Source organism: Echiichthys vipera (assembly GCF_963691815.1).
Source record: "Echiichthys vipera genome assembly, chromosome: 9".
In the NCBI taxonomy this organism is placed as follows: Eukaryota; Metazoa; Chordata; class Actinopteri; order Perciformes; family Trachinidae; genus Echiichthys; species Echiichthys vipera.
In genome coordinates this window covers 23,735,286-23,758,318 of record NC_139834.1, presented here as the reverse complement: position 1 = coordinate 23,758,318, position 23,033 = coordinate 23,735,286, and the positions used below count along the sequence as shown (strand labels likewise).

General features: G+C 43.6%; 1 protein-coding gene across 1 annotated transcript in view; it reads right to left on the bottom strand.

Moving 5' to 3' along the window:
- The window catches only part of bsna (bassoon presynaptic cytomatrix protein a), a gene marked incomplete at both ends in the record, with an annotated part of 144,735 nt that overhangs the window by 70,308 nt on the left and 51,394 nt on the right, over nucleotides 1–23,033 (bottom strand). Inside the window, one exon of the mRNA XM_083920968.1 lies at nucleotides 4,339–5,970. Coding sequence (XP_083777094.1) covers nucleotides 4,339–5,970 — 1,632 coding nt within the window. The remainder of the gene's footprint in view (nucleotides 1–4,338; nucleotides 5,971–23,033) is intronic.

Here is a 23,033-nt window from a genome sequence, read left to right as displayed (position 1 = left end):
ATGTACTTAATGAATGCAATTATGAATGATTACTTACTAATTACATTGCCAGGGGTTAAAGAATGGAAACCAAGCTTAGAGAGATCCATGTACCGAGGTGCAAAGTTTAATACATAGATGTCTATTGCATAATACCCTTAGATAATACAACAAGGATTAGAGCAAGTACTGGGAAGTTTAGAATAAGAGCAGGATTCAATAGAAGGACAAAGAGAGACAGAGGTAATGGAGGAGGCTGAGAGGTAGTTGGGTTAGAAAGAGAAAGAGAAAACAGACAGATAAGACAAGAAACAAGAAACCCTGAAATGAAATATAGGCCTATAAACACTGACGGTGATAAAACAAAAGAATGGAAGAGAAGTAAATTTCTCAGAGGAAAGATAAGCGTATCACAGGATGTGTGTGGGTTGTGGGTCTGCTTCTCTTCCCCTGCTGACTGAACATGTGCCTACTGATTAGCTGCAAACAATACTTGTGCAACCCAGAGAGTCAGAGCAGTGGTTGGCGCTCTATCTGGGAGGTGTGGGCTACTTTCATAGCTTTTCCTTTTACAAAGGTGCAGGAGTCAGGGCACGCAGCAAGGCAGCACAGAGAGACGCCTAGTGGCTAGTCAGGTCCATGAGGTCCATTTGAGGATGCTGTCCCTGCTCCGGTCTATCCTGGACATTGTCCCCCACCCTCTCTACGACACACTTGCCCAGCAGGGGAGCACCTTCAGCAGAAGACTCCTCGCACCCAGATGCACCACAGAGCGCCACAGGGAATCTTTCCTGCCTGGGGTCATTAAACTATACAACGCACCCCCTCTCTGTAATACGGACTCAATCATAAACAATTGTTCTTTTGCACATTTTTACGGAACTTTGCAAATTATAAAGGTACTTTTGTATATAACACTATTGTTAATTTGATATGTTATATATATATTTTTATATATAAATATATGTATTGTTTTATATTTCTGTTTTTCTTAATATATAGTATATTATATGTATATATCGTTGTTGTTATAAATATGTTGTTTGTATAGCTGGAGTTTGCAATGAAATAATTTCCCCCTGGGATAATTAAAGTATTTCTGATTCTGATTCTGAGGAGGAACTTCAACGGATATACGGACACTTATATTCACTATACACTTGGGTCAAATAGCTGTTTGTTTTGCTTTATTCGTTCGGCTTTTCTGTGTCCATGTGACTTCCTTTGTTCTGAAGTGCAAGTTGCAGTTGTTGTTGTTTTTTTTAGTAAATTTACATTTAACCTTTCTTTAAAATTACCTTTTGAAAAGTTAGCACCAGATTTTTGATGTTTTACAAAACACATCATCAGAAATCGGAGGTGGAAGTGGCCATTTTGAGCAGAGCTTCTAAAAACCTATTTTTCACACGTCAACCACGTCATATTACGTAGGAATGGGGAGTCGTCTTAGCTATCTACTGTACGATCATTGGCGATAGAAAATTTGAATGTATCTAGTTTTCTGAATCTTTTTTATGTAGTTTTACATTAAATTTCACCATTTGTCATCATGGGGAGTTATTGTATTTTTAAAGGAAGCACAATCTTCAGCATGTAAAGACGAGAAGGACAAATTAAACCTTTCCTAAAGTGAATGCTCTCCAATTAATAATTTAGCACTTCAGATATCAGACAATAAACTCCCTTTCCGTATGTTAAAGACTGGCTTTAAATACTTATATTAGGGATATATATCACCTGTGTTCTCTCTGATCTTTATGCAAAGAATTTCAAACCTTTTTACTCAAATTGGAATCAGCTTTAAAGAGATGGTCTGTCCTTTATTCATCACTGGCTATCCAGAATTTATTCAATGACATTCAGTTTGGTGTGAGCGTTGTAATTCTGTAAGTGTGGGCTTTAAAAGTAGATATAGGTAGTGATGATGTAATACTTGTAAAAGAGTACAGAAAATAATCCAGATTCAGTTTTAGTAAAGTCTAGAATTTACTATTTTATTTATAGGATACATTTTTTTATTTTGCTATTTATCTATTTAGCTGTAGTATTTGCAAGTCCAAACAGGTAACGTCAACTTTACATATAAAAGCTGCTGAACACTCAGCATCAGTGTTTACTTTAGATTAACTTGGTCTAAAAAAAATGTGATCACTGAAAGAAGTATATAGAGTAATAAATTATTTCTCTCTCAGGCTGCCTCTGTCGGTCCGTGCTGGCTCTCCTGCGATGCGTTACAGCACCATAAAAGTGGAGTTTTATAGTGTAATGCAAGATAAGACTGATAACATCGCAAGCACATTTGTCCCTGTTATTGGTAAGTATTGATACTCCTGCCTGTGCTATATTATTACCAATTGCCTACTAGTTTAGTTAAAGCCTGATGTAAGATATTAAACTTTACTGTGAGTTGTTGCTGCAAGCGATCGTCAGCTAGAGCTGCCAGAGAGCTGCCCAACTGTTCACTTCTCACACAACTCCTCAATTTCTGTCTGATATCAGATATTTATCAGTTATTTCTCCTGTTCCTGCCAAGTTCACCTCTCAGCCTCATACTGTGGTCCGTGATATGCGTATGAATATACATTTTCAACCTCTTTAGTGTCAAAATAAGCATTGTGGTCCATATAATTAACCGAGCGCTCCAGATGACGTATATTTTTTTGAAAATCTAGTTTCTACATAATTTTCTTGATAAAACAGAGGTCTCGTATATGCAAGTTGCACTTAAATCAATAATAGATGTAAAAATTACTGTGTGCTGTTTCAAATTCAGTGTCACATTTTTATCGTGCTCTTTTGAAGATGCAACATAGAAGGTAAACAGACAGCACCATCACTGTCTCTTTCCATAGACCTTGGAGTTTTTGTTTTTTCCATAGACCTTGGAGTTTTTGTTTTATGAATATTTTTGTCCGACTAAATCTGCAGTAAACACTGCACATCCACGGGAACCTTTGTCGCCATTGTTTTAAATGTCCGCATATGGTCCGTTTTTCTATGTCCGAACAGGCGCACATAAAATGACGTCAGAACCGCCGTAGGCCTCATGCTCATACACGTGCGCACACTCGTGCTCGTACATGTGCAAACATACTTTACAAAAGCCCACCTCTCCAAAACGGGCCGTGGACGGCAAGCGTTCCGCGCATAGGAGCGGTACGGTTGCACTCACACTGGTCAAAAGAACTAGACTTTAGCCGTTAAACGTCCTGGGGCACGGTACGGATGGACAGTGTGAGTGCGCCCTTACCTATTAATATGGCAAGACATCTGGTTGCGCATGTGCGACTAGACATAAAAGTCAGTTGCACACTCTCAAATTTTGGTAGAAAAACGCGACCATTTGGTCACAGTCTGGAGCCCTGAAAAGGTCTCTAGTCTGTCTCCAAAGCGGCTGTCTGCCCTTCTCCTAGCGAAGTAATCTCATGGCAGCGGGAGTACAAGAAATCCTTTTCCCTGGCACTGAAAAAATCCTAGAGACACTGATAATGTGAAATATATTGTCATATTATGGTTTTAGCTGGTTAATCTTAGCTTGCTTGCTAACTTGGAGGAAATAGCTTATGCAGGAAAATATTATTTTGAGTGGATAACATCAAACTAATTCATGCAGACTCCCGGGGCTGATCTGGCTAGAAAAACGGGTAACTTCAGCTTGCTCATGCAGCACTGTAGCAGCTTGCTGGCTGCTGGCTAAACTAAGCTATTTTGCTAACCATCAGATAGATTTTAACCAGCAAAAAATGTTGACAATAAAGACAACTACTCCAATGATCCTACGCTACATCACAAATTCATCAAAAAGTCAGTCTTTTGACAGAGATATCCCATATTGTATGTTTAAAGAAGACAGTAACTGTGCTCACCATGAACAATGTGGATTATCTTCTACTGTACAGATTTGAATGTCTGCTTTTGAAAAAGAACTTGAGCTTAAACTCCTCAATGCTCACCAGCTGTGGGATATTTCTATATACCGAAATAAAAAGATAGTTAGATTTATAATGGCGTGGTTTGCCAGGAAAAATATGGCTGCTAGTTTGTCAGAGAGGATACTTTTTTGTTTCCCCTTAATCAGAGGGGATGGTACCTGGCCAAGAAGAAGCTTTCAGGATCTTAAGCATCTTTCTGAGAGGATTACCAAACAAGAAAGCAGCAGGACAGCATTTAAAAGTGGGCAACATAGCTACCCAAACGACAGTGCATACAAACAGGAAATTACATTTTTCCCCCCTAAAACAGCGCTGTGTACAACAATATGTTGTGAAACATGTTTGCTTGCTAGAATACAAATGTGCATGTATCTTTGTTTGAGAGATTGTGTGTGTACACTGTACTGCATGTTTGTGTAACACTTACCTCCACCAGATGTGGAGTAGGGTTGAAGCCACACAGGTTACACACTTGGCTGTGACACTGCGTACAGGTGTTGTAATTGGGCGGGTCGGACCTGCCGATGTTCAGTTCCGTTTTACAAAGAGGACAGTTCACTTTAGGCTTCACAGGCTCTGGAGCAGCCACAGGAGCTGCCATAGGCTCCTGCTTCTGCAGCGTTTTCTGCAGATGAGCAGGTGTTTGCTGATGCTGTCCCTGCGGCCCTTTTTGATGATGCGCAGGCGACTGCTGATGTGGCATTCCTTGTTGATGGGGCATGGTCTGCTGCTTCTGGGTATGTGCATGTGGTCCACCGATTTGGGGACCTCCCATTTGGGGGCCTCCCATTTTGTTCTGAGCATGAGGCCCTCCCATTTGGCTCGGAGGATGAGGGCCTCCCATTTGGCTCTGCATATGATGACCCCCCATTTGGCTTGGTGGATAAGGGCCTCCTGTTTGGCTCGGCATATGAGGGCCACCCATTTGACTCGATGCATGAGGGCCACCCATTTGACCAGGTGCATGAGGGCCACCCATTTGACTAGGTGCGTGAGTGCCACCCATTGGACTAGGTGCGTAAGTGCCACCCATTTGACTCGGTGCATGGGGGCCCCCCATTTGAGTTGGAGCATGAGGACCCCCCATATGAGTTGAAGCATGAGGACCAGCCATACTGAATTGTTTAGTGCCAGGGGCTCCTTGTTGTTGTTGTTGCCTGCTGTCAGGAGTTGCATTACTGAACACTACCTTGCCTCGAGCAGGGCTTGGCTGGGTGGAAGAGGTGGGTAGAGGGTCAACATTGATCAGGGTACTCGCCTGATTTAGCAACGATGCTCCGAAGCCAAACAGTTTGGTCAGGCCGTCCTGGGCAGGAGGAGGTGCCTGACTCTGAGGTCTGTGGGCTGGAGAGGACCCAGCGCTTCTGGTCTGGTCATGGTGTCGCGCCATAGACTGGTGCATCGGAGAACCGCGACCCAAATCAGGCTGGGATGGAGCCTTGGTCAATCCGGGGAGGGGCACAGCACCAGGGTGGGGAATCCTTGGACCCCCAGGCTGGTTGGGGCCTCCTGCGGGACCTCCAACAGCTCCTGGAGCACCGGGACCTCTCTGGGAATATGGGTCGGACCTCATGCCCTGCTGAAAGGACCCAGTCTGAGTCTGGGGGCCGCCAGGGCCTGGTTGTCTTTGCAAGCCTTGGGAGGTAAGAGGCTGAGTCTGGGACCCTGGCTTGGACGCAGGGAATGACTGAGGCTGAGACTGGGGATATTGCTGGGACTGGGAGTATGGCTGGGACTGGGAGTAGGGTTGAGTCTGGCTGTAGGGTGGAGTTTGGCCGTAGGGCTGAGTCTGGCCGTAGGGCTGAGTCTGGCCGTAGGGCTGAGACTGAGGCGGAGGCTGCTGCTGAGGATGCTGGATGGGCTGACTCTGTGCCAAAGGTTTGGGCTGTGCTGCTGCTGCCGGCTGTATTGGCTGAGGTGCAGGCTGCTGAGGCTGGACGATGGGTTTGGCTTGGTGGGACGGAGAGTGGATTTGCTGTTGGCTTTTAGAGCGAGGCGTGGTCATATCAATGCCAAGAGCTCTCTGCATCTGACAATTCAGACACAGCCACTCCTGGACCTGCAGACAAAAAAACAGACAGATTTGGTGTTATTTAAAATGTTCCGAGACAAATCATTTTAGTTCTTCTGTTTTAATGACTGTACATATGTATTGTGCATCATCTTATACATATATTACCCAAATTTAGCTTGATGTATTTGGTATCTTTGGGATCACAAATGGAAGTTTAAAATAAGGTACTGTGGGTTTGAACAATGCTTAGCGGCACAACATACATTTTTACAGACTGGGTCAGTGGAGAGGTTATGACTGCTGTTTCCTTCTGCGATGTAAGAAAAGTCTTAGCATCTTAGGTAAAGAATGCATATAAAACAAAAGAAGAATAGAAGACAGTATATTTATAAAATATCATTATGCTGAACTGATTTTCCCTTTCAAAGCTGATTGCTATTCATTACTTTCAATATCATCGCTGACTCAGACCGGGTACACCAGTGTCTGCACATGGACACTGAATTCATTCAGCCGACTTCAAAGCTGCAAATGATAGAGAGAGTGCATTTGGATGGCTAAACATAGAATATGGTCCATCTTTCTTCCCATGGAAAACAGAAGTGCAGAGAGAATAGTTGTAATCAACCAGAAATAGAGGGAGAGAGAGGTAAATCAACCACAAATTGACTGCAGCGCTGAGTGATTGCTGAGCTGAAACCGCAACCTGAGTGAAAAAGCATCACATCTCTCACAGACATACAAACACACATACATAAATCCACATGGGAACACAGGTACACACACACACACACACACACGCACACACACACACACAGAGAAGTCAAGTAACACAAGCGAGACACAATATAATAAGAAAAACACAGTCAAATGAAATGTATACGAAACATCCCTCAGCTTCTAAAAATAAAAAAACACATCACCCCTCCTCCTCCTCTTTTCCATGTCTTCCTCCTGCCTTCTCTTCTTTCTCCAGATAGCTGATAATCCCTTGTGTCCGGACCTTGCTTGGATCTCTAATTTCTCCCGACTGCAAAAAACACACAGCTCCTCTCTGAACTGTGTCAACCTGCTCTCGTCCTGTCTGTCCTACTGTAGCATTGCATCCACCAGAGTCATTTTGGCTCCTCTGCAACCAGAGCAAGGCTAGTAAATCTGTGCACGTTTCAAGCGTTTCTCCCATCCCCTTTTCTTCCCACAATGCAATGCGCAAACATACTGTATCACTCCACCCGCTGCCCCCTTCCTCCCCCTTTTTTTGCTAAAGGACAAGTGCACTCCTTGAATTTGAGGGAAAGATGTAGAGAAAAAATGTCTGCATCAGTCACGTATCCTAACTAAGCACTTCCTCCCACTGTGCTGTCCCAGCCTGCTTTGCTGTCTGGCATTTTCTAGCTTGACAGCATTACTGATCCCATGTTCTGTTAACTCAGCGGCTATAGCCACAGCTACAGCCTGACATCCCCCTTTTCTCCTCAACATATTCTCTTTGTAGCTGTCTTTCCTCTCCTCTCTGCATTTCGTTTCCCCTTTTTCTCTTCTTCACATCCCCCTACACTTTCCCATTTTTCTTGATTTCTGTCGTTACCCCCATTTTTCTGTTCTCTCTCTGATCATCTTGAAAATGTAGGTCTCGTTCCTTGAATAGCTGAAGCGGAAGGAGATTTGAAAGTATAATTTTGCTGTGCAGGCTCCTCCCACGTTGTGCTGCCGTAATTACATCTGATGAAGATGGCGAGAGGGAGATGAAGAAAGGTAGATAGGGAGAAAGGGAACAGGGTTGGGGGCTGATTTTAATGAGTCCCTGTCTATCCCTCTGCTTTATATCACAAGAGACACTTGAATGAATGAGGGATACAGCGAGGGATGGAGAGATGGGAAAGAGCTCGGAGGAGATGGAGAGGGAGTGGAGTCAGCAGTTTTTTAATCCAGGCAGCTCTTCAGCTCTCATCATGTCAAGCTTAAGCAACTGCACAGCTACTTCTGCTTCACTTTGGTTAAACCCAGTGAATAGCTTACACACAGGAGTCCTGTTCTTAACAGGTGAGGAAGAATCACGTTGCTCAGGGTTTGTTCAAAGAGACAGTTCCACAAATTACCTTGAGTGGCATCTAGCCTTACGGATAGTTTTGGGTTTATTTGTCCTGGTTTGGACATCATACCGGGATATATATCTTGTATCCATATCTATATATAGATATAGATATATTATACAGCGTGCATAACAGTCCAGGCCAAGTCCATGCAACAATTCCAGCAAAATAACCTCTAAACAGGGCAACAAGAAACATTGTCAATACAATGTAATAATACAATCAGGTGATATAATATGTGCACTCACAGTGCTCCAGCACAAAGCCAAACTTTGATCAAGAGTTTTTATTCAACTTTGATGAGAAGATGAAGAGAAACTATCATGAATATCAAGCGTGAGTTGCAGTACAAGCATCAGGTAAACTTGTGTTCTTTCCTCGCCAAGTTTATAATAATTACAATAATAATAGAGAAGAGAAAATTAAAAACAAGCTGTAATAGAATAAGAGTAAAGTTTATTGCCATTAGTTTTTCACATGTAAGGCACTTTCCATGATGTTTGGTACACATCAAATTTTACGTATCTCTGTTGTTAATGCAAGCCGTTCGTTCAGTCCAAAATGGCGGTGACTCCACTTTGCGACTGCGAGTCAATGGATTGTCGCCTCTTCGTATCTTTGGTTTGCCTTGCTAACGTAACAGTACAGTCAGTGCATCGCCCCATCTTGCTTGCTTGCATAGTAACTGTAAGCATTAGAGTACATGTGAAGTTATACCCCTAATACCACTGTTTTCGGTTCACAAAAGTCTTGAGGCCAGTGCAAGTTATTACAAAAATAAGTTGCTGCAAATGTGTTTTCTGAAAAGAGGAAAATAAACGCTGACAATCTCAAATAATGCTGACTCTGCACTCTGCATGGTTTATGCATAAATCACACAATTAATTTTAATGGCTTGAAAGAAAGAAAAACAGATTTGAAAACAATTCAAAATTGCAGAAAATTACAAATAGTTGTGTTGTGTTATGTGTATTGTATGTACCTTCCACTGAGGTAGACAATAAAGTGAATCTATCAATCTAGATTCCTCTGGACTCACCAAAGTACTTCTATTTATCAGGATGCCGATGTAAAAAATAAATCAAGCTATAATCTACATCTACCTGTTTTGCCTTTGGTGCACTACTGTGGAGTGTGTGTACTACACTTCTTGGAGCTCACCTGGCAACCAGAAGAAGTAGTCAGGACTCTTTAATCGAGATTTTAATTTATCTTTCACATGAATAGCACCTGTGCGTAAATGTCCTGCCCCATATGCCCGGGAATGTTCATTCATGAAAATGGTAACAAAGAGTAAAAAAAAGGACTTGACAAGCTCGGAGATTGAAGTCCTGCTTTCAGAAATCTACAAAGGAAGGTCCATACTTTTCAGCAGCGTCAGCAATGGAGTTACAGAGCCTGATGAAGCTGAGGACAGGTAGAAAATAACGGATGCCATTAATGCCGTATTGTCACTTAAATTAAAAAAAATGGTTTGATATGAAAATGGATTTAAAAGAATGTCTCGCCAAAGCAAGGCAATAGATGACTGCAAGGGGAGGGGGTCAAGGGGAATTCTCTGTCACAGAGATGGATGAGAGTATATGTGCCATAATAGGTGATGTTGCACTATCAGGCATCACAATGGAGGATGTTCCCGTCGACAGTGACTTGCATTAACCAGCAAACCCGAAGATACGGCCAATAGGTCTGACAGTCATGGTATGTAAAACCATTTCTCATGTTTTAATTTATAAATGTGACCAGCATAAAATACAATTATATTAATCTACCGCTGATCCCACTCTTTTATTCTCCTTTTGTCCGAATTTTGTAAATGTAAGGTGTGCCAATTTGAATCAGCCCAGCATTTATCCAATGACCGTCAAGTTCGGCTGCAGTGGACTAACCGCTACGCTTCCCATTTGTAGTCATTAGAATTTAAGCGTCCAACTGTGTAAAGCGCTGTGGGGCTGTGGGGATGAAGTTGCACAGGTTACCTGTGATAAGTAGCTGATTCTGAACAAAAGATGAAGGCTTTCTAACACGTATTTAGTCAATGAAATGTACACACAGCAGTATATATTTCACCACTTGTTTTGTTTTTTTTTGGTGACATTATAGGGGAAGCTGAGCTTCCCTTGCAGTCTGAAAACAATCGCCACTGATCCAGACAGCCGGTGATATGAGCCGGAGTACCAGAAGAAAAACCCAACACCACCGACAGAATGAAAGTAACATCTGTGACAAAAGATTCCTTCTCTTACATGAAAAATACTTTCAGAATACTGATGTCTAAAAATAAAAATTTACAGAGACATAGCCCTGTAAAGCCACGCCGAGTTGAGTCGAGACCATGACATTTAAAATAATTTGTAAACTGCCTTTTGCTTGAATCTCTTTAATGTTATATCTACTGACTTTAAGAGGTTAGCAAAGTAGATGAATGATTGAAAGACAGATGCAATATCTGTCAAAATAGCAAAGTTGTCAAAAAGGAGTATGATTAGCCCATATTGTGCACCTCGAGGAGTGGATGTTGCACAGAGCAGTGTTCACTGTGACTCTAATCTAATTTGTCATTAAGTAGCCCGGAGACACCAAGAGGGGAGTGTAGAGGAGGTGGGAGGACCGAGAGTGGAGGTCCAATCAAAGAGTTAAAACAGCATGGAGGAGGACATATTTGCAGTCACCTTTCCTTCCATCCCTCTATCCCATTTGTTTTTTTCTGCTACTCTTTATTCAGAAAATTCTAATTTCAGTAATCAAGAAAACAGCTAAAAGGACGTCAACTGAGCAACCTAATGTGGTTATCCTGTGTTCCATGGCTTGAATTACACAGGATAGAGCACTTACAAGTTATTTTTTTGTTGTAGTCTAATATTGTTGTGAAAGCGGATAATACAAACAGTATGCATACCCTCATCTGTACACTTTCTCCTTTGACTGGAGGCTTTATCTCACTCTCGCACACTCACTGTCGCCCCTGTAAACCCGACACAAACACAAACAAACACTAACCTTTGAAAAGAAGCCACTGTTCTGTCACCAGGCGAGAGAAAATAAGGAAGTCTGACACTTTGGGCCTCTATGACAGTGAGCTATTTCCTGTGGCTGTTGCACGCTAAGTGTGACATGGATACAAACGCACTCACACACACACACACACACACACACACAGACACACACAGACACACACACACACACACACACACACACACACACACACACAGCCCACCAGCTGTCAACATAAAATATTCAGATCTCGGAACAGGTGTTAATGCCGTTTCACGCAGAAAACTTGAGGTGTGATTCGCAGACATTTTCCCTTTGCATTTCACTCAACACAATAAAAACCACATCCCAATAACTTTCTAATTTATATTTCTTTTTTTTCTTTTTTTTTTGGGGGGGGGGTTGCAATGGTTCTAGTCTCACTACATTAGTACTGCAAATTCATGGTTTATGTACTGCAGGTGAAAACAATACATTGTATAGCACATACTGTATTGTGAAGTTGGGCTGAAACAAACACTAGTGACTTAGCCCATGTTCGACTTTATTGCACAAGGTTTGTCGCATTTCCTGCAATTCTATACAATATGCTATGACTAATAGTACTTTCCTGAACACAATAAAAGGTAAGAAATTATCAATCCTGCACAGTTGAAATGTTTACCTGTACACCTCATTCTCCTGTATCTGAGTGTATCTCTCTCTCTCTCTCTCTCTCTCTCTCTCGGAGTGCATGCTGGGAGTGAGTGTGCTGGGTGCGAGTGAATGGTGGAGCTGAGAGCGTTTGGTTTTTGTTTCAAATTTCGTAAGTTTGTGAAAAGCCATTTCCTTTTTCGTCGGTGTGAGTGTGTTTATGAGTTGTTTGTTTGTCTTTTTTGGGTGTAAGGGTTGTTTTTGTGTTTGTGTGTGAACGTGTGTGTGTAATTGTTTGGAGGGGCAGCGTGCTGCCTGCGGCATAATGCCGGCCGCTGAGGCTCTGCCTGCGACTTTGAAAAGCTTACTCGCAAGCATGCGATTAAGCTTTTCCCCGCAGTGCAGTGTTCAGTGGAGGAAGCTGGACTAGCTGTAGGTGAGGTGGTGGGGTACGACAGTGTTAGGTCTGCCTCACGCATGAACGGGGCCATTGTCATGTTTTTAGATAGCACGGCTAAGGTTGGCGAGGTGGTGGAGAGGGGAGTGGTTATCAGAGACACCTTCACTCCCGTCTCCCCTCTCGTCAACCCGGCCACGAAAATCATGATTTCAAACGCTCCCCCGTTCATAAAAAATGAATTGTTGGGGAGGGAGCTGTCGAAATATGGACAGATAGTCTCACCTATCAGAATGGTTTCGCTGGGATGTAAATCCCTGAAATTAAAACATGTTGTTTGTCACAGGAGACAGGTTTATATGGTTTTAAAAGAAAGAAACACCGATCTGAACCTGTCTTTCTCGTTCAAAATTGATGGTTTTAATTATGTCGTCTTTGTTTCATCGGAAACGATGAAATGTTTTGGTTGTGGGGGCGAGGGGCACTTGGTCCGGTCCTGTCCGAAGGACTGCGGAGCGCAGCGGGCTGCTGCGGGGGGAGGTCCGCCCGGTGCTGCTGCTGCGGCTCCGGCGGGTGGTCCGCCCGGTGCTGCTGCTGCGGCTCCGGCGGGCGGTCCGCCCGGTGCTGCTGCTGCGGCTCCGGGTGAGGGTCCGGCCGTTGCTGCTGCTGCTGCTCCGGGTGGGGGTCCGCCCGTTGCTGCGGCTGCGGCTCCTGGTGGGGGTCCGCCCGTTGCTGCGGCTGCGGCTCCGGGTGGAGGTCCGCCCGTTGCTGCGGCTGCGGCTCCGGGTGGGGGTCCCCCCGTTGCTGCGGCTGCGGCTTCGGGTGGAGGTCCACCCGTTGCTGCGGCGGCGGCTCCGGGCGGAGGTCCGCCTGTTGCTGCGGCTGCGGCTCCGGGTGGAGGACCGCCCGTTGCTGCTGCGACTGCGGCTCCGGGTGGGGATCCGCCCGTTGCTGCTGCGGCTGCGGCTCCGGGGGGAGATCCACCCGCGGATGTCACCCCTGCCCCGGTTACCGTGTGGGGCACCCCCGTTGTTGTCGCAAGGCCGGTTTTTTCTGCTCCGGTGGGGCCGTCCGTCGCGGAGAATCCTCCCGCGGCGCCGGTCCCCGTGGTTGCGACTAATGAACCAATAAACAATACGACAAACGATATGTGTGAAGAAATGATGGAGGAGGATCTGTCAGAAGACGATCTCCTCAAAATATCTCAGAAAAGAAAGAACATTGAAAGTGGAAAAATAAACAGTAAAGTAAAGAAAACGAGTTCACAGAGGTCCACTGAGTCAGAGAGTGATCTCCTCCTGACTCAGCTGGACCCTCAGTCTCACTACTCTCCCGAGAAAATTAAAGCTTTCCTAGAACAAACGAAAGGAGCCAGGCTGACTAATGTAGGTGAGTTCTTTCCCGACCTGCACCTTTTTATTAGTTCAGCCAAGCCGCTCACCAGGAAGAGCTATGGAGAGGAAATTTTAACCGAGCAAGAAATATTTAGATTAAAAAAGTTAATACTGAAGGTGAGAGCTCAAATCGTCAATGATGAAGAGGATTGTTAGATGTTTTTTTCTTTTACTGACTGCTCTTTTTACTGTTGTTCTTTTTTTATCCATGTGTGATTTTAACATCAGCACCTTAAACCTGAACGGTGCCAGGTCTGATTTTAAAAGAGCCACCCTTTTTAAACTGATGGAGACTAAAAGAATTGATGTCATGTTTGTTCAAGAAACTCACAGCACTGTAGACAATGAAAGTGACTGGAAGAGGGCTTTTAAAGGGGAGGTGGTTTTAAGTCACAGGTCCAGTCTGAGTGGAGGAGTGGGGATTTTATTTGCTCAGAGCTTTTTACCTTTTTCTTTTACTATTGATGAAGTCGTTCCAGGTGTTTTATTGAAAGTTAAAGCTGTCTTTGAAAACGTAAAACTTGTGTTTTTAAATGTCTACACTCCCACTAATGCAGTGGACAGGGTAGCGTTTTTAAACATTTTAAGTGACTGTGTTAAAAATTGTGAGGATGATGGTTTTATGTTTTTAGGGGGGGATTTTAATTGCACAATAAATCCAGCCCTGGACAGGAACCATCCTGAGCCACACCCTCCTTCATCTCGCACACTCAAACAACTTATGGAGAACCATGAGCTGAGTGATGTGTGGAGGGTTTTTAACAGTCAGCACAGACAGTACACCTGGAGCCACAGTAGGGAGGGGGTTTTATCTCTGGCCAGACTGGACCGCTTTTATTGTTTTAAACACAATTTAAATATTTTTAAGAGGTGTTTTATTCAGCCTGTGGGTTTTAGTGATCATTTTTTAGTCTCCTGTCATGTTTTTATCAAAAACATCCGTTTTAAGAGCGCCTATTGGCATTTTAACACGGCCCTTTTAGATGACCAGGCTTTTAGAACTGCTTTTAAGTTTTTTTGGGAGTCCCACAGAGAGAGCAGGCCTGCCTTCACTAACATACAACAGTGGTGGGACTTTGGTAAGACCCAGATAAAGCAACTCTGCCAGCAGTTCACTTGTGGTGTCACTACAGACTTAACCCGGTCCATGAAAGATCTGGAGTCGCAGGTGGTGGAGCTGCAGACCTTAGCAGACTCCACAGCAAACCGAGGGCTTTTAGACTCCCTCAAGTCAAAGAAGTCGGCCATAGCCAACCTGCTGGGAGTCTCAGCACAGGGGGCTCTGGTCAGGTCTAGGTTCATGAACATCACACAGATGGACGCCCCATCTCGCTTCTTCTTTGGGCTGGAGCGGAAAAATGGACAAAGGAAGACCATTCACTCTTTACGTACGGGTAGCTGCTCCCAAGTCTCAGACTCATCTGAGATTAGGAAGTATGCTGCCGGTTTCTACAGAGACCTCTTTAAGAGTGAGTGGACAAATAATCCAAATGTGTGCAGCAGCTTCCTCAGCGGTCTCCCTCAGGTCAGCGAGGCTGACAACAGGGAGTTGGCAGCAGAGGTGACGCTGCAGGAGCTCCACACTGCCACCATGAGCCTGCAGAGCGGCAGAGCTCCAGGCATGGACGGCCTTCCTGCAGATTTTTACAAGTCCTTCTGGTCCACCCTAGGACCAGATCTGCTAGAGGTCCTAAACGAAAGTCTAAAGACCGGCAGACTGCCCCTGAGCTGCAGGAGGGCCGCAATAACCCTGCTGCCAAAAAAGGGAGACCTGCAGGAGCTTAAAAACTGGAGGCCGGTCTCATTGCTGTGCACGGATTATAAGATCCTGTCCAAAGCTCTGGCCCTTAGACTGAGGGAGGTGATGGCGTCCATCATCCACCCTGACCAGACCTACTGTGTGCCCGGCAGGCTTATCAGTGACAACGTCACTTTAATTCGAGACGTTTTGGAGCTCTCCAGTTCATTGGGTATAGAGACTGGTCTGATTTCAATAGACCAGGAAAAGGCTTTTGACCGGGTTGAACACCAGTACCTGTGGCAGACTCTGGCTGCTTTTGGGTTCAACCCTGGTTTCATAGCCATGGTCCGGGTTCTCTATAGTGACATTGCAAGTGTTCTGAAAATTAACGGCGGACTGGGCGCACCGTTTGAGATCCAGAGAGGGGTGAGGCAGGGCTGCTCTCTCTCTGGGATGTTATATTCGATCGCCATCGAGCCTCTGCTCCACAAACTCAGAGCTAAACTGACAGGTGTGTGTTTCCCCCAGTGTCCTGTGTCTTTTAAATTGTCTGTGTACGCGGATGATCTCGTTGTTTTAGTTAAATCACAAACAGATATTGACTTTTTAACTAACACTGTAAAAGACTTTGGTTTTATTTCATCTGCTAGGGTGAACTGGGGGAAAAGCGAGGCTCTGATGGCTGGGGGAGAGCTGGGGGGTCGGCTCAGGCTGCCTGGTGGCCTACAGTGGAAAAAGGGAGGTTTCAGATATCTTGGAGTCTTCCTGGGGGATGAGACCAATAAAAATAAAAACTGGGACAATGTCCTGGAGAAGGTGAAAGGTCGGCTGGAGAAGTGGAGGTGGCTCCTCCCAAAGATGTCATATAGAGGCCGAACCTTAATAGCCAACAACCTGGTCTCATCCTCCTTGTGGCACCGGCTGGCCTGCGTCGATCCTCCAGTTTCTCTCCTGTCAAAAGTTCAGTCGGTTTTAGTTGATTTTATTTGGGACAAGTTACACTGGGTCCCACAGAGTGTCCTTTTTTTACCTAAAGAAGAGGGGGGGCAAGGCCTGGTCCATCTGGCCAGCAGGGGAGCGGCTTTCCGCCTCCAGTTTATTCAAAGGACTGCTGACCGGGCCAAAGGACACTCTGTGGAGACCCCTGTCCCGCTGCATTCTGCAGGGTTTTAAAGGCCTTGGTCATGATTTTAATTTGTTTTTAATGAACATACCAAACATGAGCACATCTCCTTTGCCTGCTTTTTATAAAAGTGTTTTTAGAGTGTGGAGCCTGCTGAAGAAGGAGAGGAGAGATAACGCAGACTCCCTTTACTGGATCCTTCAGGAGCCGGTCCTGTGGGGGACCCGTCTGGACCTTCCCAGCTGGGCAGGTACGAATCTAACTACGAGACTGCAGACTGGGGGGGTTGTTACTCCTGGGGCAGGTGGTGGCGCTGACTGGGCCCCAGATGGATGACCCCTCCAGACTCGCTGCCCAGCTGGGACTAGACATCAGTGAGGGTCACACAGAAACTCCTGCAACACTGGAGAGAGAGACTCACGGGACACGACCGCCTGCTTTTAAACTCCTCCTTTTATCCAGCAGTGAAAGATGACAATCCTTTCCTGCCATTTTCCTGGCACCGGATTTTAAAGACTGCTCTGGGTTTTTAATGGATTACACACACCCTGCACCACTGGATGGTACAACAGGAAAAACATTTTACAGAATACTGGTAAAAGCAATAAACAAGACAAAACTGGACAGAAGACCTGACACTCCATGGAGGAGTTATCTGCAACTGGCTCCTGCAGCCAGACCAGAGTGGAGGTCCTTCTACAAGCCTCCACTCTCCAAAAGACATGCAGACATTCACTGGCGACTCCTCCATGGAGTAATCGCAGTAAACTCCTTTGTGTCCACCATAAACCCTGCAGTAGAGGACAAGTGTCCCCTACTGCGACCAAAGAGAGACTGTGTTTCACTGTTTTTAAGAGTGTCTTCGTCTTTTACCCTTGTTTCTGTTTTTACAAAATGTTTTTACCAAATGTGGGGAGGTTTTTACCAAGCAGCTTTTTATCCTAGGTTTTAAATACACACGCCAACACAAGAACAAATGCCAGCTTTTAAACTTTGTTTTAGGGCAGGCCAAGATGGCTGTGTATTTTAGCCGGAGGAGAAAGGTGAGGATGGTTTTATTGTTGAACCTGTGACTGTGTTTATTATATGATGAAGTCCAGACTCCTCATTGATTTTAAGTATTTTAACGCAGCAGGAGATCTGGACTCCTTTCAGCAGGTTTGGTGTTTTAATCAGGCGTTGTGTTCTGTGAAAACCACACACTGCAGTTTGGAGATGTGCTCATGTGAATCAAGTATTTATTTATTTATTTATTTATTCTTTCACTAATTTATTTACTCTAAGAGTAAGAGTGTAAAGAATTGAATATAATATATCGTTATGTTTTTGAAAAAATGAACGAAAAATAAAGTTGATTCAAAATCAAAAAAATCTCTCTCTCTCTCTCTCTCTCTCTCTCTCTCTCTCTCTCTCTCTCTCTCTCTCCTCTCTCTCTCTCTCTCTCTCTCTCTCTCTCTCTCTCTCTCCTCTCTCTCTCTCTCTCTCTCTCTCTCTCTCTCTCTCTCTCTCTCTCTCTCTCTCTCTCTCTCTCTCTCTCTCTCTCTGCTTCCAAAATCTACAGTCACTTAGATTTTCATTGGGCAGTGGTAGGATTTTATCATAGAAATAAAAGTATGCCATGGTTTCAGGTGCCTTTATTACATCAAAGTGGGGTTGAATTAACTCGCCATGAGTCGTAATTGGCTCAGATAGCCTGGAAATGTCACATGTAATGTAAAGTAAATGAAGCCCGCCGCAGGCATTAGAAGATGTTTGTGGTGTGGTGGTGTGGTTGGGCCTGAGCAGCTTACCTTCTCTCTCATGGGAGCAGGCTACACACACACATTAATGCCGAGACTGTATACACACAAAAATACCCACATGTCATGCATTACACAACCTGACGTGCCCCTGCAGAATCCATATGCACCTCCGCACAGCGATGTGTACACAGCTTTTAATAGACCTGTCTATCAACATGGTGTGCTGCCTTTCAGGGCAAAGTGAGGAGCGAAGGAGGGAGAGAAAGAGAGGAAAACACACAACAACATCAAGAGTGCTGAAGAAATGCAGGCTGAGGATGAGGATAAGATGGATGTAGTGTTGCAAACTGATTAACAGTGAACCCACATCAATCTGGATGTAGGGTCTGGCAATGACCAATAGGCCTGACCAACTCAAGGGACGGCACCAACACAAGCATTTAAAAATACCACTGCTCGCAATTGGATAGCACTAACACCAACTACGACCAATCAACCAAGGTGATGTATCTAGCCGACTTCGACAGATCAGCACTGTCGTCATCTGTTACGTCCGCCCATAACAGATAGTACAATTTGATTGGTGAGTCTGGATTTTCTGACATAGTTAATGAGCTCCAACGGTGCGTGCCCAGAGGCAGCACAAATTGGAATCTTTGCGGCGGTGCTTCTTGATTCCAATGTAGAATTTATGGAACAATATTTTCAAAAGTAAATAAAAAAACAGAATACAAATCAAGGAGAGATGAGGACAACTAAAGAAACTAAAATTGTGTGTGTGTGATCATGCTAATTAATGTTGCCTTTATTAATGCTCCAAGACACCCACTTATTTCGCTGAGTAGATGTCTCCTAAGGACTCCTGAACAGACTGTGATTGATTGACACCTCTCTCAGCATAACTTAACATAGCTACAGTACATTTATTGTGTGTTAAATAAGTTAGTTTTCCTGAATCATCGCTAAGAAATGAAGCTAATTTGTGAAGTGGCTCCCTGTTTCTTAACTTTGATCGTCTGTACTTCCTGATTCAAACATTTGTTGGCTATAAATTATTTTCTCACAAGGAAAGTCTTTCACTTAGCTTAGTAAACAAATTGAATTTAATGGAGGTGGGGCTATAATATTAAGTTTGGCTCTAACCAGATGCCGCCATTTTCATTCACCATGGCAGTTGTTTTTTCCCCTTCATTTTCCATATCTGTAGCAAGGAAGCTAGCAAGCTAGCTACTGTAGAAAGGAAGATGTCCCATGACAGGAAGTGGATTTATAACATGAAATAATGAGTTGATAAGCAATGCTGTTTTAATCAGTAGCATGCAGTTTTGTTTTGACAACTTGTAATTACCACTGACTTGATGATAGCAGACCGAAGTTTGAAGGTGGTAATTTGCTTTTTTCCTGACGAGAGAAAGTTGAGAGTCACGGTTTGCCCAGTCATATCATTACAGTAATGGTTGGAAAAGGTCACCCTTTGCTTTTTCCCCCCTCAAATTCTACCTTTAGTGGGACTATAACAAAATAGGGTTATTTGAGGTGGAGGGATGGTCATGAATTTTCCCCAAATTACTCACTGGAAAATATTTGTAGCTCTGTGGAGGGTCACACCAGCAAATACTAAATGTGACCATAAATATTAAATTCATAATGACGAACAATATAGTCTATGAGAACTGCCAATATGTGAATTGTAACATGAGCAGGTCTGCTGGGACAGGGCTTGCATGTTTTTGGGCTATAAACAAAAAATCTTGTTTATAGCCATCAAAATTGTTGGGCCGGCCCTGTGGAGAGGGAACACACTGTATGTTTCACATTCATCATGACTGTCAGTCATTGAGTGGAGGCTCTTATGCAGAGTGACTCCAGTGAGTGAACAGTTTGTCTGGCTGCTCACAGTCATGGCAGCAGACTAATGTACTGATCAATATTCCACGCAGAGGCAGGACGCTCCAGGAAGTATTCCCATGATGAAGTACTGAGATTCTACAGCTAATTATGGAAACACACACACACACACACACACACACACACACACACACACACACATTTTTATTCTTTCAACGTGCATGTGAGGACATCCATTGACATAATGCATTCATGCACTGCCTGTGGCCTCTAACCATAACCTTGACCACAACTACATGTCGACACTAACCTTATTCTAATGCTTAACCTTGTAAGTCGTTACACTAAAAAAGCCCTTTTGTAGAGGTGAACACCGGCCAAATGTCCTCACTTTTCAAAAAAATGTCCTTCCTCTCAAGGTCTAAATCTGATCCTCAGAAAGATAGAGCATTTACACATGAGGTTGTATTCACTCAGGAACTCAGGCAAGTAGAGCTTAAACAAACTTAACCCAATTATAAAGGATGACTGAATGTCAGGAAAGTAAAGAATAAATGGAGCAACTACAGTGGATCAGAGAACAAATAAAAGTTTCTGCTGGACAAAAGTGCAGTGACCTTATTTTAAATACATCGTATTTTATCCTAGGAAAAACTTTCATAGAAAATTATGTAAAAATAAAAGTTTAAAACCTCAAAAAGATACTTAAAGGGAGAAAGGGCATAATACAGGAAAGATAATAATACTTGTCTTTAGATTTACAACCCATATGTATTGTTATCATAATGACAATAACATAAAGACTCTCCTCCGAGGAATGCTTCTCTGTTGTTTTTATAGCCAGTCTGGCCTTGTATGCATGTTAGTGAATGTGGCGGTGAAAAACAAGTTGTATTTCACGTATTAGGGAACGGTCTGAGGGCTCAGTGGAGGCAAAACCAGCCCACGTTTAATTATCAAGAAAAATAAATAAATAATAAAATCAGTGATGGCTGTGTTCTATTTATCTGCTTCAGTTTCAGAGTCCTGGTCTTGCTGGCTCACCGGGACACTTATAGAATGGAGCCATGGTTAGTGTTGACGCAGCTGTACTATAATCATGACTGATTAAGATTTATGCTATCATTAAAAGGTGGGTAAACCTGCCTTTCTGCACCTACAGTGAGATTGATGGCATCAAAATAAGAGAGGACTTTGACAGATTGAGAACACTTTGACAGATAAGATGCTTACGTTTTTAATGACACTGAATTATCAGCGTTAATAAAAGCCAATAAATAACAAAATTGATACGAAGCATGTTGAAAACTCCGGTTACCATTGTTATTACACATTTACTTAATAAACACTTTCTTTGTATACAATGACTTTGTTCGTTTAAGAGTGCTGCCCTGACAGTTGGTTCACTGTTAAATTATTTATATTTGTCAGCTGCAGAAAACTCAACCAAATCTGATGCCGCTTTCTGTAACTTTGTCCGTACTTATCCAGTGTCCGTTGTACAAAGGAAACAGCATAACAAGTGGCCTCAGTGGTTTTAATCTTCAGTTGATTTGTATTACTCATGCTGCCAAACAGGAGGAAATGGTGGCTATAAACACCCTTGTTCTTGTATCGCTGAAATTTTGTCCCCTCTGATTTTCTTAAACATATAACCGTCTATGTGTAGTCACGGTTTCCTCCCGAGCTAAATAAGAAGAAAATGAAAGAATAAATATTCATTTAACGCCTAAAGCATTTTTTTTTCATTAGTGCATTTCTCATTCATTACCTATATCCCACTAATGCTTCTGGCACACACGTCACTAAAACAAAGAGACGAGTCTGAGCCTTGAAATGTAACATCTAAAGACACAGAGAAAGACTCCTCCTTTATTCAAGACCTAATAGCACCTCACCTGACAGTTCATTCCCTTCTTTGTCCTGATGAATGGACTACACACACACACACACACACACACACACACACACACACACACACACACACACACACACACACACACACACACACACACACACACACACACACACACACAGACACACACACACACATAAATGTCTGTCTCAGCATGATTACCATCAGCAAGTTCTTGGCCAAGAGAAAGTCATAAAACACGCTCACCTCTCACTTCTGAGGCTGTGCACCAACACACAAACACTCATACACACACACTCCAACATCCGTTCCAATTTCATAAATCCTGTTGTTATCATGCCATCTCAGGCGACACTGTTGCCACAGACTCCCACATAAACACACCCCTGTGTCTATCGTTTGTTTCATCCACACACACACGCACACACCTCACCAGTGCCATTCATCTATTACCTCCCTTCACTGAATAACCCCAACGGGTCGATTGTATTGACCACTATCACACCATAATGCATGTTTCTTAATTAAAATCTGCCTCAGCATTTTGAGCCTATTCCAATATGATCACAGCCTCTATGTGAACTCTGTGTGTGTGTGTATGTGTGTTTGTGTGTGTGTGTGTGTACGGTGTGTGTGTGTGTGTGTGTGTGTGTGTGTGTGTGTGTGTGTGTGTGTGTGTGTGTGTGTGTGTGTGTGTGTGTGTGTGTAACTATAGGTTTATGCACAGACAGATAGACAGTTAGATAGGTAATGTAATGTAACATGCAGGAATTTAGTTGTCAATTTATTTCAAGTGTGTGTGTGTGTGTATGTGTGTGTGTGTGTGTGTGTGTGTGTGTGTGTGTGTGTGTGTGTGTGTGTGTGTGTGTGTGTGTGTGTGTGTGTGTGTGTGTGTGTGTGTGTGTGTGTGTGTGTGTGTTTGTGTGTACACAACTTGTGATTTAAAGCATCGGCCTTACCCTGTGCTACTAGATCAATAGATTTGAGTCGGACAGAAAAACAATACCATGAGATAGTGTGCAATGAACAGATGGATGAATGGATGAAAAAGTCCGAACTCATAAAGCGTTTTGAAGCATTTGGAAAAAGAAAATGCAAATTGAATTGACTGATCAAGAGGGCAAAGAAAGTGAGAAAGGGAGCTCTCAAAAGAAACAGGAGAAAAGATGGAAAGACCAAAGAGAAAGAGATAGAGGTCAGAAGAATGAGGGTGGATGATGGAACCTCCATATATTTTTAATGAGATGATGTTATATCAGTACACACT